Consider the following 18,749-nt stretch of genomic DNA (forward strand, 5'->3'; position numbering starts at 1 on the left):
TTTTCTGGGGTGATCGGCGGCCATTTTGTGTCTTGTGGTGCGCCAGCACAAGCTGCGACCAAGTGCATTTAACCCTCAATGGTGTGGTTGTTTTTTGGCTAAAGCCTACATCAGGGTGAAGCTGTGACACCAAGTGCATTTAACCAGCAATAGTCTGTTCATTTTTTGGCCATATACAAAATCAGGGGCAAGCTGCGCCTGTCACCAAGTGCATTTAACCCTCAATGGTGTGGTTGTTTTTTGGCTAAAGCCTACATCAGGGTGAAGCTGTCACACCAAGTGCATTTAACCAGCAATAGTCTGTTCATTTTTTGGCCATATACAAAATCAGGGGCAAGCTGCGCCTGTCACCAAGTGCATTTAACCCTCAATGGTGTGGTTGTTTTTTGGCTAAAGCCTACATCAGGGTGAAGCTGTCACACCAAGTGCATTTAACCAGCAATAGTCTGTTCATTTTTTGGCCATATACAAAATCAGGGGCAAGCTGCGCCTGTCACCAAGTGCATTTAACCCTCAATGGTGTGGTTGTTTTTTGGCTAAAGCCTACATCAGGGTGAAGCTGTCACACCAAGTGCATTTAACCAGCAATAGTCTGTTCATTTTTTGGCCATATCCCAGTCTAATTCTGTCACTAAATCCATACCGGTCACCCAGCGCCTAAATACTAGGCCTCAAATTTATATCCAGCTAAATCTGTCCCTAGTGCTGTAGCTGGGCGAGTTATTTAGTGTCCGTTCAAGCACATTTCTTGTTCTGGGTTGAAATACAATTCCCAATTTAGCAATTTCATAATTTAGTGGTTCCTGCTATATCAGAGCTCTTTGAAATCTATCCCAAAAAGGGTATATAATATTGAAGGTGCACATAGGGTCATTCAGAGTAACTTCACACACACCCGCTACTGTGTATTTCCAAGTCTAATTCTGTCACTAAATCCATACCGGTGACCCAGCGCCTAAATACTAGGCCTCAAATTTAATTCCCTCTAAATCTCTCGTTACCCACCGCTGTACTGTTGTTGCTGGGCAAGATATTTAGTGTCCGTCAAAGCACATTTTTTGTTCTGGGTTGAAGTACAATTCCCAATTTAGCAATTTCATAATTTAGTGGTTTCTGCTATATCAGAGCTATTTGAAATCTATCCCAAAAAGGGTATATAATATTGAAGGTGCACATAGGGTCATTCAGAATAACTTCACACACACCCGCTACTGTGTATTTCCAAGTCTAATTCTGTCACTAAACCCATACCTGTCACCCAGCGCCTAAATACTAGGCCTCAAATTTAAATCCCTCTAAATCTCTCGTTACCGTTGTCCTGTTGTAGCTGGGAAAGTTATTTAGTGCCCGTCAAAGCACATTTTTTGTTCTGGGTTGAAGTACAATTCCCAATTTAGCAATTTCATAATTTAGTGGTTCCTGCTATATCAGAGCTATTTGAAATCTATCCCAAAAAGGGTATATAATATTGAAGGTGCACATAGGGTCATTCAGAATAACTTCACACACACCCGCTACTGTGTATTTCCAAGTCTAATTCTGTCACTAAACCCATACCTGTCACCCAGCGCCTAAATACTAGGCCTCAAATTTATATCCAGCTAAATCTGTCCCTAGTGCTGTAGCTGGGCGAGTTATTTAGTGTCCGTTCAAGCACATTTCTTGTTCTGGGTTGAAATACAATTCCCAATTTAGCAATTTCATAATTTAGTGGTTCCTGCTATATCAGAGCTCTTTGAAATCTATCCCAAAAAGGGTATATAATATTGAAGGTGCACATAGGGTCATTCAGAGTAACTTCACACACACCCGCTACTGTGTATTTCCAAGTCTAATTCTGTCACTAAATCCATACCGGTGACCCAGCGCCTAAATACTAGGCCTCAAATTTAATTCCCTCTAAATCTCTCGTTACCCACCGCTGTACTGTTGTTGCTGGGCAAGATATTTAGTGTCCGTCAAAGCACATTTTTTGTTCTGGGTTGAAGTACAATTCCCAATTTAGCAATTTCATAATTTAGTGGTTTCTGCTATATCAGAGCTATTTGAAATCTATCCCAAAAAGGGTATATAATATTGAAGGTGCACATAGGGTCATTCAGAATAACTTCACACACACCCGCTACTGTGTATTTCCAAGTCTAATTCTGTCACTAAACCCATACCTGTCACCCAGCGCCTAAATACTAGGCCTCAAATTTAAATCCCTCTAAATCTCTCGTTACCGTTGTCCTGTTGTAGCTGGGAAAGTTATTTAGTGCCCGTCAAAGCACATTTTTTGTTCTGGGTTGAAGTACAATTCCCAATTTAGCAATTTCATAATTTAGTGGTTCCTGCTATATCAGAGCTATTTGAAATCTATCCCAAAAAGGGTATATAATATTGAAGGTGCACATAGGGTCATTCAGAATAACTTCACACACACCCGCTACTGTGTATTTCCAAGTCTAATTCTGTCACTAAATCCATACCGGTGACCCAGCGCCTAAATACTAGGCCTCAAATTTAATTCCCTCTAAATCTCTCGTTACCCACCGGTGTACTGTTGTTGCTGGGCAAGATATTTAGTGTCCGTCAAAGCACATTTTTTGTTCTGGGTTGAAGTACAATTCCCAATTTAGCAATTTCATAATTTAGTGGTTTCTGCTATATCAGAGCTATTTGAAATCTATCCCTAAAAGGGTATATAATATTGAAGGTGCACATAGGGTCATTCAGAATAACTTCACACACACCCGCTACTGTGTATTTCCAAGTCTAATTCTGTCACTAAACCCATACCTGTCACCCAGCGCCTAAATACTAGGCCTCAAATTTAAATCCCTCTAAATCTCTCGTTACCGTTGTCCTGTTGTAGCTGGGAAAGTTATTTAGTGCCCGTCAAAGCACATTTTTTGTTCTGGGTTGAAGTACAATTCCCAATTTAGCAATTTCATAATTTAGTGGTTCCTGCTATATCAGAGCTATTTGAAATCTATCCCAAAAAGGGTATATAATATTGAAGGTGCACATAGGGTCATTCAGAATAACTTCACACACACCCGCTACTGTGTATTTCCAAGTCTAATTCTGTCACTAAATCCATACCGGTGACCCAGCGCCTAAATACTAGGCCTCAAATTTAATTCCCTCTAAATCTCTCGTTACCCACCGGTGTACTGTTGTTGCTGGGCAAGATATTTAGTGTCCGTCAAAGCACATTTTTTGTTCTGGGTTGAAGTACAATTCCCAATTTAGCAATTTCATAATTTAGTGGTTTCTGCTATATCAGAGCTATTTGAAATCTATCCCTAAAAGGGTATATAATATTGAAGGTGCACATAGGGTCATTCAGAATAACTTCACACACACCCGCTACTGTGTATTTCCAAGTCTAATTCTGTCACTAAACCCATACCTGTCACCCAGCGCCTAAATACTAGGCCTCAAATTTAAATCCCTCTAAATCTCTCGTTACCGTTGTCCTGTTGTAGCTGGGAAAGTTATTTAGTGCCCGTCAAAGCACATTTTTTGTTCTGGGTTGAAGTACAATTCCCAATTTAGCAATTTCATAATTTAGTGGTTCCTGCTATATCAGAGCTATTTGAAATCTATCCCAAAAAGGGTATATAATATTGAAGGTGCACATTGGGTCATTCAGAATAACTTCACACACACGCTTCTGTGCATTTCCAAGTCTAATTCTGTCACTAAATCCATACCGGTGACCCAGCGCCTAAATACTAGGCCTCAAATTTAATTCCCTCTAAATCTCTCGTTACCCACCGCTGTACTGTTGTTGCTGGGCAAGATATTTAGTGTCCGTCAAAGCACATTTTTTGTTCTGGGTTGAAGTACAATTCCCAATTTAGCAATTTCATAATTTAGTGGTTTCTGCTATATCAGAGCTATTTGAAATCTATCCCTAAAAGGGTATATAATATTGAAGGTGCACATAGGGTCATTCAGAATAACTTCACACACACCCGCTACTGTGTATTTCCAAGTCTAATTCTGTCACTAAATCCATACCGGTGACCCAGCGCCTAAATACTAGGCCTCAAATTTAATTCCCTCTAAATCTCTCGTTACCCACCGTTGTACTGTTGTTGCTGGGCAAGATATTTAGTGTCCGTCAAAGCACATTTTTTGTTCTGGGTTGAAGTACAATTCCCAATTTAGCAATTTCATAATTTAGTGGTTTCTGCTATATCAGAGCTATTTGAAATCTATCCCTAAAAGGGTATATAATATTCAAGGTGCACATTGGGTCATTCAGAATAACTTCACACACACACGCTTCTGTGCATTTCCAAGTCTAATTCTGTCACTAAATCCATACCGGTCACCCAGCGCCTAAATACTAGGCCTCAAATTTATATCCCGCTGAATTTGAATACAATACATTGGGCCAAATAATATATTTGTTGTTGTGGTGAACCATAACAATGAGAAAAACATCTAGTAAGGGACGCGGACGTGGACATGGTCGTGGTGGTGTTAGTGGACCCTCTGGTGCTGGGAGAGGACGTGGCCGTTCTGCCACATCCACACGTCCTAGTGTACCAACTACCTCAGGTCCCAGTAGCCGCCAGAATTTACAGCGATATATGGTGGGGCCCAATGCCGTTCTAAGGATGGTAAGGCCTGAGCAGGTACAGGCATTAGTCAATTGGGTGGCCGACAGTGGATCCAGCACGTTCACATTATCTCCCACCCAGTCTTCTGCAGAAAGCGCACAGATGGCGCCTGAAAACCAACCCCATCAGTCTGTCACATCACCCCCATGCATACCAGGGAAACTGTCTCAGCCTCAAGTTATGCAGCAGTCTCTTATGCTGTTTGAAGACTCCGCTGGCAGGGTTTCCCAAGGGCATCCACCTAGCCCTTCCCCAGCGGTGAAAGACATAGAATGCACTGACGCACAACCACTTATGTTTCCTGATGATGAGGACATGGGAATACCACCTCAGCATGTCTCTGATGATGACGAAACACAGGTGCCAACTGCTGCGTCTTTCTGCAGTGTGCAGACTGAACAGGAGGTCAGGGATCAAGACTGGGTGGAAGACGATGCAGGGGACGATGAGGTCCTAGACCCCACATGGAATGAAGGTCGTGCCACTGACTTTCACAGTTCGGAGGAAGAGGCAGTGGTGAGACCGAGCCAACAGCGTAGCAAAAGAGGGAGCAGTGGGCAAAAGCAGAACACCCGCCGCCAAGAGACTCCGCCTGCTACTGACCGCCGCCATCTGGGACCGAGCACCCCAAAGGCAGCTTCAAGGAGTTCCCTGGCATGGCACTTCTTCAAACAATGTGCTGACGACAAGACCCGAGTGGTTTGCACGCTGTGCCATCAGAGCCTGAAGCGAGGCATTAACGTTCTGAACCTGAGCACAACCTGCATGACCAGGCACCTGCATGCAAAGCATGAACTGCAGTGGAGTAAACACCTTAAAACCAAGGAAGTCACTCAGGCTCCCCCTGCTACCTCTTCTGCTGCTGCCGCCTCGGCCTATTCTGCTGCTGCCGCCTCGGCCTCTTCCTCCGCCTCTGGAGGAACGTTGGCACCTGCCGCCCAGCAAACAGGGGATGTACCACCAACACCACCACCACCACCTCCGTCACCAAGCGTCTCAACCATGTCACACGCCAGCGTTCAGCTCTCCATCTCACAAACATTTGATAGAAAGCGTAAATTCCCACCTAGCCACCCTCGATCCCTGGCCCTGAATGCCAGCATTTCTAAACTACTGGCCTATGAAATGCTGTCATTTAGGCTGGTGGACACAGACAGCTTCAAACAGCTCATGTCGCTTGCTGTCCCACAGTATGTTGTTCCCAGCCGGCACTACTTCTCCAAGAGAGCCGTGCCTTCCCTGCACAACCAAGTATCCGATAAAATCAAGTGTGCACTGCGCAACGCCATCTGTAGCAAGGTCCACCTAACCACAGATACGTGGACCAGTAAGCACGGCCAGGGACGCTATATCTCCCTAACTGCACACTGGGTAAATGTAGTGGCAGCTGGGCCCCAGGCGGAGAGCTGTTTGGCGCACGTCCTTCCGCCGCCAAGGATCGCAGGGCAACATTCTTTGCCTCCTGTTGCCACCTCCTCCTTCTCGGCTTCCTCCTCCTCTTCTTCCACCTGCTCATCCAGTCAGCCACACACCTTCACCACCAACTTCAGCACAGCCCGGGGTAAACGTCAGCAGGCCATTCTGAAACTCATATGTTTGGGGGACAGGCCCCACACCGCACAGGAGTTGTGGCGGGGTATAGAACAACAGACCGACGAGTGGTTGCTGCCGGTGAGCCTCAAGCCCGGCCTGGTGGTGTGTGATAATGGGCGAAATCTCGTTGCAGCTCTGGGACTAGCCAATTTGACGCACATCCCTTGCTTGGCGCATGTGCTGAATTTGGTGGTGCAGAAGTTCATTCACAACTACCCCGACATGTCAGAGCTGCTGCATAAAGTGCGGGCCGTCTGTTCGCGCTTCCGGCGTTCACATCCTGCTGCTGCTCGCCTGTCTGCGCTACAGCGTAACTTCGGCCTTCCCGCTCACCGCCTCATATGCGACGTGCCCACCAGGTGGAACTCCACCTTGCACATGCTGGACAGACTGTGCGAGCAGCAGCAGGCCATAGTGGAGTTTCAGCTGCAGCACGCACGGGTCAGTCGCACTACAGAACAGCACCACTTCACCACCAATGACTGGGCCTCCATGCGAGACCTGTGTGCCCTGTTGCGCTGTTTCGAGTACTCCACCAACATGGCCAGTGGCGATGACACCGTTATCAGCGTTACAATACCACTTCTATGTCTCCTTGAGAAAACACTTAGGGCGATGATGGAAGAGGAGGTGGCCCAGGAGGAGGAGGAGGAGGAGGAGGAAGAGGGGTCATTTTTAGCACTTTCAGGCCAGTCTCTTCGAAGTGACTCAGAGGGAGGTTTTTGGCAACAGCAGAGGCCAGGTACAAATGTGGCCAGCCAGGGCCCACTACTGGAGGACGAGGAGGACGAGGATGAGGAGGAGGTGGAGGAGGATGAGGATGAAGCATGGTCACAGCGGGGTGGCACCCAACGCAGCTCGGGTCCATCACTGGTGCGTGGCTGGGGGGAAAGGCAGGACGATGACGATACGCCTCCCACAGAGGACAGCTTGTCCTTATCCCTGGGCAGCCTGGCACACATGAGCGACTACATGCTGCAGTGCCTGCGCAACGACAGCAGAGTTGCCCACATTTTAACCTGTGCGGACTACTGGGTTGCCACCCTGCTGGATCCACGCTACAAAGACAATGTGCCCACCTTACTTCCTGCACTGGAGCGTGATAGGAAGATGCGCGAGTACAAGCGCACGTTGGTAGACACGCTACTGAGAGCATTCCCAAATGTCACAGGGGAACAAGTGGAAGCCCAAGGCCAAGGCAGAGGAGGAGCAAGAGGTCGCCAAGGCAGCTGTGTCACGGCCAGCTCCTCTGAGGGCAGGGTTAGCATGGCAGAGATGTGGAAAACTTTTGTCAACACGCCACAGCTAACTGCACCACCACCTGATACGCAACGTGTTAGCAGGAGGCAACATTTCACTAACATGGTGGAACAGTACGTGTGCACACCCCTCCACGTACTGACTGATGGTTCGGCCCCATTCAACTTCTGGGTCTCTAAATTGTCCACGTGGCCAGAGCTAGCCTTTTATGCCTTGGAGGTGCTGGCCTGCCCGGCAGCCAGCGTTTTGTCTGAACGTGTATTCAGCACGGCAGGGGGCGTCATTACAGACAAACGCAGCCGCCTGTCTACAGCCAATGTGGACAAGCTGACGTTCATAAAAATGAACCAGGCATGGATCCCACAGGACCTGTCCGTCCCTTGTCCAGATTAGACATTAACTACCTCCCCATAACCATATATTATTGGACTCCAGGGCACTTCCTCATTCAATCCTATTTTTATTTTCATTTTACCATTATATTGCGAGGCTACCCAAAGTTGAATGAACCTCTCCTCTGCCTGTGTGCTAGGCCTAAATATATGCCAATGGACTGTTGCAGTGGTGGGTGACGTGAAGCCTCATTCTCTGCTATGACATGCAGACTGATTCTCTGCTGACATGAAGCCAGATCCTCTGTTACGGGAGCTCTCTCCTCTGCCTGGGTGCTGGGCCTAAATTTATGACAATTGACTGTTGCAGTGGTGGGTGACGTGAAGCCTGATTCTCTGCTATGATATGAAGACTGATTCTCTGCTGACATGAAGCCAGATTGTCTGTTACGGGACCTTTCTCCTCTGCCTGGGTTCTGGGCCTAAATTTATGAAAATTGACTGTTGCAGTGGTGGGTGACGTGAAGCCTGATTCTCTGCTATGATATGAAGACTGATTCTCTGCTGACATGAAGCCAGATTGTCTGTTACGGGACCTTTCTCCTCTGCCTGGGTTCTGGGCCTAAATTTATGAAAATTGACTCTTACAGTGGTGGGTGACGTGAAGCCTGATTCTCTGCTATGATATGAAGACTGATTCTCTGCTGACATGAAGCCAGATTCTCTGTTACGGGACCTCTCTCCTCTGCCTGGGTGCTGGGCCTAAATTTATGACAATGGACTGTTGCAGTGGTGGCTGACGTGAAGCCTGATTCTCTGCTATGACATGCAGACTGATTCTCTGCTGTCATGAAGCCAGATTGTCTGTTACGGGACCTCTCTGCTCTGCCTGTGTGCTAGGCCTAAATATATGCCAATGGACTGTTGCAGTGGTGGCTGACGTGAAGCCTCATTCTCTGCTATGACATGCAGACTGATTCTCTGCTGTCATGAAGCCAGATTGTCTGTTACGGGACCTCTCTGCTCTGCCTGTGTGCTAGGCCTAAATATATGCCAATGGACTGTTGCAGTGGTGGGTGACGTGAAGCCTCATTCTCTGCTATGACATGCAGACTGATTCTCTGCTGACATGAAGCCAGATTGTCTGTTACGGGACCTCTCTGCTCTGCCTGTGTGCTAGGCCTAAATATATGCCAATGGACTGTTGCAGTGGTGGGTGACGTGAAGCCTCATTCTCTGCTATGACATGCAGACTGATTCTCTGCTGACATGAAGCCAGATTGTCTGTTACGGGACCTCTCTGCTCTGCCTGTGTGCTAGGCCTAAATATATGCCAATGGACTGTTGCAGTGGTGGGTGACGTGAAGCCTCATTCTCTGCTATGACATGCAGACTGATTCTCTGCTGACATGAAGCCAGATTGTCTGTTACGGGACCTCTCTGCTCTGCCTGTGTGCTAGGCCTAAATATATGCCAATGGACTGTTGCAGTGGTGGGTGACGTGAAGCCTCATTCTCTGCTATGACATGCAGACTGATTCTCTGCTGACATGAAGCCAGATTGTCTGTTACGGGACCTCTCTGCTCTGCCTGTGTGCTAGGCCTAAATATATGCCAATGGACTGTTGCAGTGGTGGGTGACGTGAAGCCTCATTCTCTGCTATGACATGCAGACTGATTCTCTGCTGACATGAAGCCAGATCCTCTGTTACGGGAGCTCTCTCCTCTGCCTGGGTGCTGGGCCTAAATTTATGACAATTGACTGTTGCAGTGGTGGGTGACGTGAAGCCTGATTCTCTGCTATGATATGAAGACTGATTCTCTGCTGACATGAAGCCAGATTGTCTGTTACGGGACCTTTCTCCTCTGCCTGGGTTCTGGGCCTAAATTTATGAAAATTGACTCTTACAGTGGTGGGTGACGTGAAGCCTGATTCTCTGCTATGATATGAAGACTGATTCTCTGCTGACATGAAGCCAGATTCTCTGTTACGGGACCTCTCTCCTCTGCCTGGGTGCTGGGTAGTGTTGAGCGCGAATATTCGAAAAGCAAATTTTTTTCGCGAATATCGCAACTTCGCGATTTCGCGAATATTTCGAATATAGTGCTATATATTCGTAAAAACGAATATTCGTTTTTTGTTTCCCCCCCCCCCCACAAAATTACAGTACACATATAATTGATTGTTTCCCAAAGGTCCAACAGCTCAGATCTTACTCACATTGCCTAGAAAGTGATTGAGGCGCGAATCTTCGTAAGGCGATTTTATTAGCGCACATGCGAATATCGGCACGTCCCAGAACAGAGGCAAAGGGCTTTGCATTCATACATTAGTGAATTGAGTTGCGAATCTTCGTAAGGCGATTTTATTAGCGCACATGCGAATATCTACACTTGTCCCAGAACAGAGGCAAAGGGCTTTGCATTCATACATTAGTGATTGAATTGAGCTGCGAATCTTCGTAAGGCGATTTTATTAACGCAAATGCAAATATCTACACTTGTCCCCAGAACAGAGAGGCAAAGGCCTGTGCATTCATATAGTATAGCACCATATTCGCGAATACGTAGAACTTCGTAAAAGTCGATTTACGAATATTCGTATTTTTTATTTTACTTTCCACCTTACAGATTACATTGATCTGTACTCTGTCAACTACTGTCATCACCCCCCACTGTATCTCGATTGATTCCCAAAAGTCTCACATTCCCTAGAAAGTGATTGAGGTGCGAATCTTCGTAAGGCGATTTTATTAGCGCACATGCGAATATCTACACTTGTCCCAGAACAGAGGCAAAGGGCATTGCATTCATACATTAGTGATTGAATTGAGTTGCGAATCTTCGTAAGGCGATTTCATTAGCGCACATGTGAATTTTGCATAGCATATGTATTATGCGATAATTCGAATTATCGCATATGCGAAATAATAACGAATTTGAATAATCGCGAATATTTTACGAATATTCTTTCGAATATTCACAAAATTTCGCGAATTCGAATATGGGACATGCCGCTCAACACTAGTGCTGGGCCTAAATTTATGACAATGGACTGTTGCAGTGGTGGGTGACGTGAAGCCTGATTCTCTGCTATGACATGCAGACTGATTCTCTGCTGACATGAAGCCAGATTGTCTGTTACGGGACCTCTCTCCTCTGCCTGGGTGCTGGGCCTAAATATATGCCAATGGACTGTTGCAGTGGTGGCTGACGTGAAGCCTCATTCTCTGCTATGACATGCAGACTAATTCTCTGCTGACATGAAGACAGATTCTCTGTTACGGGACCTCTCTCCTCTGCCTGGGTGCCGGGGCCTAAATATCTGAGAATGGACTGTTCCAGTGGTGGCTGACGTGAAGCCTCATTCTCTGCTATGACATGCAGACTAATTCTCTGCTGACATGAAGACAGATTCTCTGTTACGGGACCTCCCTCCTCTGCCTGGGTGCTGGGCCTAAATATATGCCAATGGACTGTTGCAGTGGTGGCTGACGTGAAGCCTCATTCTCTGCTATGACATGCAGACTAATTCTCTGCTGACATGAAGACAGATTCTCTGTTACGGGACCTCCCTCCTCTGCCTGGGTGCTGGGCCTAAATATATGCCAATGGACTGTTGCAGTGGTGGCTGACGTGAAGCCTCATTCTCTGCTATGACATGCAGACTGATTCTCTGCTGACATGAAGCCAGATTCTCTGTTACGGGACCTCTCTCCTCTGCCTGTGTGTGTGCTGGGCCTAAATATATGCCAATGGACTGTTGCAGTGGTGGCTGACGTGAAGCCTCATTCTCTGCTATGACATGCAGACTGATTCTCTGCTGACATGAAGCCAGATTCTCTGTTACGGGACCTCTCTCCTCTGCCTGTGTGTGTGCTGGGCCTAAATATATGCCAATGGACTGTTGCAGTGGTGGCTGACGTGAAGCCTCATTCTCTGCTATGACATGCAGACTAATTCTCTGCTGACATGAAGACAGATTCTCTGTTACGGGACCTCCCTCCTCTGCCTGGGTGCTGGGCCTAAATATATGCCAATGGACTGTTGCAGTGGTGGCTGACGTGAAGCCTCATTCTCTGCTATGACATGCAGACTGATTCTCTGCTGACATGAAGCCAGATTCTCTGTTACGGGACCTCTCTCCTCTGCCTGTGTGTGTGCTGGGCCTAAATATATGCCAATGGACTGTTGCAGTGGTGGCTGACGTGAAGCCTCATTCTCTGCTATGACATGCAGACTGATTCTCTGCTGACATGAAGCCAGATTCTCTGTTACGGGACCTCTCTCCTCTGCCTGTGTGTGTGCTGGGCCTAAATATATGCCAATGGACTGTTGCAGTGGTGGCTGACGTGAAGCCTCATTCTCTGCTATGACATGCAGACTAATTCTCTGCTGACATGAAGACAGATTCTCTGTTACGGGACCTCCCTCCTCTGCCTGGGTGCTGGGCCTAAATATATGCCAATGGACTGTTGCAGTGGTGGCTGACGTGAAGCCTCATTCTCTGCTATGACATGCAGACTAATTCTCTGCTGACATGAAGACAGATTCTCTGTTACGGGACCTCTCTCCTCTGCCTGGGTGCCGGGGCCTAAATATCTGAGAATGGACTGTTCCAGTGGTGGGTGACGGGAAGCCAGATTCTCTGCTATGGAACCTCTCTCCAATTGATTTTGGTTAATTTTTATTTATTTAATTTTTATTTTAATTCATTTCCCTATCCACATTTGTTTGCAGGGGATTTACCTACATGTTGCTGCCTTTTGCAGCCCTCTAGCTCTTTCCTGGGCTGTTTTACAGCCTTTTTAGTGCCGAAAAGTTCGGGTCCCCATTGACTTCAATGGGGTTCGGGTTCGGGACGAAGTTCGGATCGGGTTCGGATCCCGAACCCGAACATTTCCGGGATGTTCGGCCGAACTTCTCGAACCCGAACATCCAGGTGTTCGCTCAACTCTATTCACGATTTGTATAGTGTGCCAACTTTTTGGGAATCCGGTTTGTAACCCCAGTGACTGCACTTTTCATTATCATATTGCTATAGCGAAATTAATTTCATTTTTTGTAATTTAAATGTTTCTTTCCCATGTAGTAGATATGTTTTTAATATTAAGATTGTATATTTATTGGCTAATACTAACTTTTGCAGGCAATACATCTCCAACAACTGAACCTCCCACATCAACTACATCTCCAACAACTAAACCTCCCACAACAACTACATCACTGACTTCTACTGAATCTCCCTCAACTACAACATCATCCACTACCAATGAAACTCCCACAACTACTACATCTCCAACAACTGAACAACCTACAACAACTACATTGCCCATTACCACTGAAACTCCCACACTTACTACATCTCTAACAACTGAACTTCCCACAACTACTACATCATCAACTACAACTGAACCTCCCACAACCACTATATTACAAACAACTGAACCTCCCACAACCACTACATCACCGACTACAACTGAACCTCTCACAACGACTACATCTCCAACAACGACTACATCACCCACTACCACTAAACCTCCCACAACCACTTTATCACCGACTACAACTGAACCTCCCACAACTACTATATCGCCAACAACTGAACCTCCCACAACTACAACATCACCAACTAGAACTGAACCTCCCACAACCACTAGCTTGCCGACTACAACTGAACCTCCCACAACTACAACATTTACAACAATTGAACCTCCTACAACAACTACATCACCTATTACCACTGAATCTCCTACAACTACTACATCTCCAACAACTGAATCTTCTACAACTACTACATCACCCACTAACACTGAACCTCCCACAACCACTTCATTACCAACTACAACTGAACCTCCCATAACAAATACATCTCCAACAACTGAACCTTCCACAACTACATCACCAACTACAACTGAACCTCCCACAAACACTTTATTCCCCACTACTGAAGGTCTCACAACTACTACATCTCCAACAACTGAACCTCCCACAACTGCTATATCACCCACTACCACGGAACCTACCACAACCACTACATCACCGACTACAACTGAATCTCCAACAACTACAACATCATCCACTACCACTGAACCTCCCACAACTACTACATCTCCAACAACTGTACCTCCTACAACAACTACATTGCCCATTAACACTGAATCTCCCACACTTACTACATCTCCAACAACTGAACCTCCCACAACCACTACATCACCGACTACAACTGAACCTCTGACAACTACAATATCTCCAACAACTGAACCTCCCAAAACCACTACTTTACAGACAACAACTGAACCGCCCACAACTACTACATCTGAAACAACTGAACCTCCCACAACTGCATCACCAACTACAACTGAACCTCCTACATCCACTATATCTCCAACAACTAAACCTCCCACAACCACTACATTGCCAAATACAACTGAACCTCTCACTACTACAACATCTCCAACAACAGAACCTCCCACAACTACTACATCACCCACTACCACTGAACCTCCCACAACGACTCCATCACCAACTACAACTGAATCTCCCACAACTACTACATCATCCACTACCACTGAGCCTCCCACAACAACTATATCTCAAACAACTGAACCTTCCACGACTACATCACTGACTACAACTGAACCTGCCACAACCAGTAGATCTCCAACAAAAACATCAACCATTACCAGTGAACCTCCCACAACTACTACATCCTCCACTACCATTGAACCTCCCACAACTATTACATCTCCCACAACTGAAACTCCCAAGACAACTACATCACTGACTACAACTGAACCTCCCACAACCACTAGATCTCCAACAACAACTACATCGCAAATTACCACTGAACCTTCCACAACAACTACAACACCGACTATAGCTGAATCTGCCGCAACTACTACATCATTCACTACCACAGAACCTCCCACAATTAATATATCTCCAAGAACTCAACCTCCTATAACAACTACATCACCCATTACCACTGAACCTCCCACAAGTACTATATCTCAAACAACTGAAACTCCTACGACAACTACATCACTGACAACAACTGAACCTACCACAACCACTATATCCCCTACAACTGAACCTCCCACAACCACTACATTGCCGACTACAACTGAACCTCTCACAACTACAACATCTCCAACAACTAAACCTCCTACAACTACTACATCACCCACTACCACTGAACCTCCCACAACTACACCTCCCACGAAAACTACATCACTCACTACAACTGAACTTCCCACAACCACTACATCTCCAACAACCTCACCCATTACCACTGAATCTCCCACAACTACTGCATCATCCAGTACCACTAAATCTCCCACAACTACCTTATCCCAAACAACTGAACCTCCCACGACAACTACATCACTGACTACAACTGAATCTCCCACAACCACTACATTTTCTACAACTACGTCACCTATTGCAACTGAATCTCCCACAACAACTACATCTCCAACAACTGTACCTCCCACGACAACTACATCACTGACTACAACTGAACCTCCCACAACTACTACATCTCCAACAACTGAACCTCCCACAACTACGACATCACCAACTACAACTGAACCTCCCACAACCACTATATCGCCAACAACTGAACCTTCCACAACCACCACATCGCCGACTACAACTGAACCTCTCACAACTACTACATCTGCAACAACTGAACCTCCCACGACAACTACATCACTGACTACAACTGAATCTCCCACAACCACTACATTTTCAACAACTACATCACCTATTACTACTGAATCTCCCACAACAACTACATCTCCAACAACTAAACCTCCCACAACAACTACATCAGTGACTTCTACTGAATCTCCCTCAACTACAACATTATCCACTACCAATGAACCTCCCACAACTACTACATCTCCAACAACTGAACCTCCTACAACAACTACATTGGCCATTACCACTGAATCTCCCACACTTACTACATCTCCAACAACTGAACTTCCCACAACTACTACATCACCAACTACAACTGAAACTCCCACAACGACTACATCACAAACAACTGAACCTCCCACAACCACTACATCACCGACTACAACTGAACCTCTCACAACGACTACATCTCCAACAACTGAATCTCCAACAACTACTACATCACTCACTACCAATAAACCTCCCACAACCACTTTATCACCGACTACAACTGAACCTCCCACAACCACTATATCGCCAACAACTGAACCTTCCACAACCACCACATCGCCGACTACAACCGAACCTCTCACAACTACTACATCTCAAACAACTGAACCTCCCACGACAACTACATCACTGACTACAACTGAATCTCCCACAACCACTAACTTTTCAACAATAACTACATCACCTATTACTACTGAATCTCCCACAACAACTACATCTCCAACAACTGTACCTCCCACGACAACTACATCACTGACTACAACTGAACCTCCCACAACTACTACATCTCCAACAACTAAACCTCCCACAACAACTACATCAGTGACTTCTACTGAATCTCCCTCAACTACAACATCATCCACTACCAATGAACCTCCCACAACTACTACATCTCCAACAACTGAACCTCCTACAACAACTACATTGCCTATTACCACTGAATCTCCAACAACTGAACTTCTCACAACTACTACATCACCAACTACAACTGAACCTCCCACAACGACTACATCACAAACAACTGAACCTCCCACAACCACTACATCACCGACTACAACTGAACCTCTCACAACGACTACATCTCCAACAACTGAATCTCCAACAACTACTACATCACTCACTACCAATAAACCTCCCACAACCACTTTATCACCAACTACAACTGAACCTCCCACAACCACTATATCACCAACAACTGAACCTTCCACAACCACCACATCGCCGACTACAACTGAACCTCTCACAACTACTACATCTCCAACACCTGAACCTCCCACGACAACTACATCACTGACTGCAACTGAATCTCCCACAACCACTACATTTTCAACAACTAAACCTCCCACAACAACTACATCAGTGACTTCTACTGACTCTCCCTCAACTACAACATCATCCACTACCAATGAACCTCCCACAACTACTACATCTCCAACAACTGAACCTCCCACGACAACTACATCACTGACTACAACTGAATCTCCCACAACCACTACATTTTCAACAACAACTACATCACCTATTACTACTGAATCTCCCACAACAACTACATCTCAAACAACTGTACCTCCCACGACAACTACATCACTGATTACAACTGAACCTTCCACAACTACTACATCTCCAACAACTAAACCTCCCACAACAACTACATCAGTGACTTCTACTAAATCTTCCTCAACTACAACATCATCCACTACCAATGAACCTCCCACAACTACTACATCTCCAACAACTGAACCTCCTACAACAACTACATTGCCCATTACCACTGAATCTCCCACACTTACTACATCTCCAACAACTGAACTTCCCACAACTACTACATCACCAACTACAACTGAACCTCCCACAACAACTACATCACAAACAACTGAACCTCCCACAACCACTACGTCACCGACTACAACTGAACCTCTCACAACCACTACATCTCCAACAACTGAATCTCCAACAACTACTACATCACTCACTACCAATAAACCTCCCACAACCACTTTATCACCGACTACAACTGAACCTCCCACAACTACTATATCTCCAACAACTGAACCTCCCACAACTACGACATCACCAACTAGAACTGAACCTCCCACAACCACTATATCCCCAACAACTGAACCTCTCACAACTACTACATCTCCAACAACTGAACCTCCCACATCTACTACATCACCGACTACAACTGAATCTCCAACAACTACTACATTATCCACTACCACTGTACCTCCGACATCTACTACATCTCCAACTACTGAATCTCCCACAAATACATCACCAACTTCAACTGATTCTGCCACAACTACTACATCATCCACTACCACTGAACCTCCCACAACTTCTATATCTCCAACAACTGAACCTCCTACAACAAATACATCACCCATTACAACGGATACTCCCACAACTACTAAATCTCCCATAACTGAACCTCCCACAACTACTACATCACCAACTACAACTGAACCTCCCACGACAACTGTATCACTGACTACAACTGAACCGCCTACAACCACTTTATCTCCAACAACAACTACATCATCCATTACCACTGAACCTCCCACAACTACTACATCTCCAACAACTGAACCTGCCACAACAACTACATCACCGACTACAGCTGAGTCTCCCACAACTACTATATTATCCACAACCACTGAACCTCCCACAACAACTACATCTCCAACAACTGAACCTCCTACAACAACTACATTGACCATTAACACTAAATCTCCAACACTTACTACATCTCCAGCAACTGAACTTCCCACAACTACTACATCACCAACTACAACTGAACCTCCGACAACTACTACATCACCAACTACAACTGAACCTCCGACAACTACTATATCACAAACAACTGAACCTCCCACAACCACTACATCACCGACTACAACTGAACTTCTAACAACTACAACATCTCCAACAGCTGAACCTCCCACAACTACATCACCAACTACAACTGAACCTCCCACAACCACTATATTACAAACAACTGAATCTCCCACAACTACTACATCAGAGACTTCTACTGAGCCTCTCACAACGACTACATCTCTATCAACTGAATCTCCAACAACTACTACATCACCCACTACCACTGAACCTCCCACAACTACTTTATCACCCACTACGACTGAACCTCCCACAACTACTTTATCACTCACTACGACTGTACCTCCCACAACTACTACATCTCCAACAACTGAACCTCCCACAACTACGACATCACTTACTACAACTGAACCTCC

At 45.8% G+C, this 18,749-nt stretch overlaps 1 protein-coding gene across 1 annotated transcript in view; it reads left to right on the top strand.

Moving 5' to 3' along the window:
* Window positions 1–18,749, top strand: part of LOC122946660 (mucin-2-like) — a gene marked incomplete at its 3' end in the record, with an annotated part of 75,078 nt that overhangs the window by 53,184 nt on the left and 3,145 nt on the right. Inside the window, exon 3 of the mRNA XM_044306419.1 lies at window positions 14,808–18,249. Coding sequence (XP_044162354.1) covers window positions 14,808–18,249 — 3,442 coding nt within the window. The remainder of the gene's footprint in view (window positions 1–14,807; window positions 18,250–18,749) is intronic.

This window comes from Bufo gargarizans, chromosome 9 (assembly GCF_014858855.1).
Source record: "Bufo gargarizans isolate SCDJY-AF-19 chromosome 9, ASM1485885v1, whole genome shotgun sequence".
NCBI classification, from domain to species: Eukaryota; Metazoa; Chordata; class Amphibia; order Anura; family Bufonidae; genus Bufo; species Bufo gargarizans.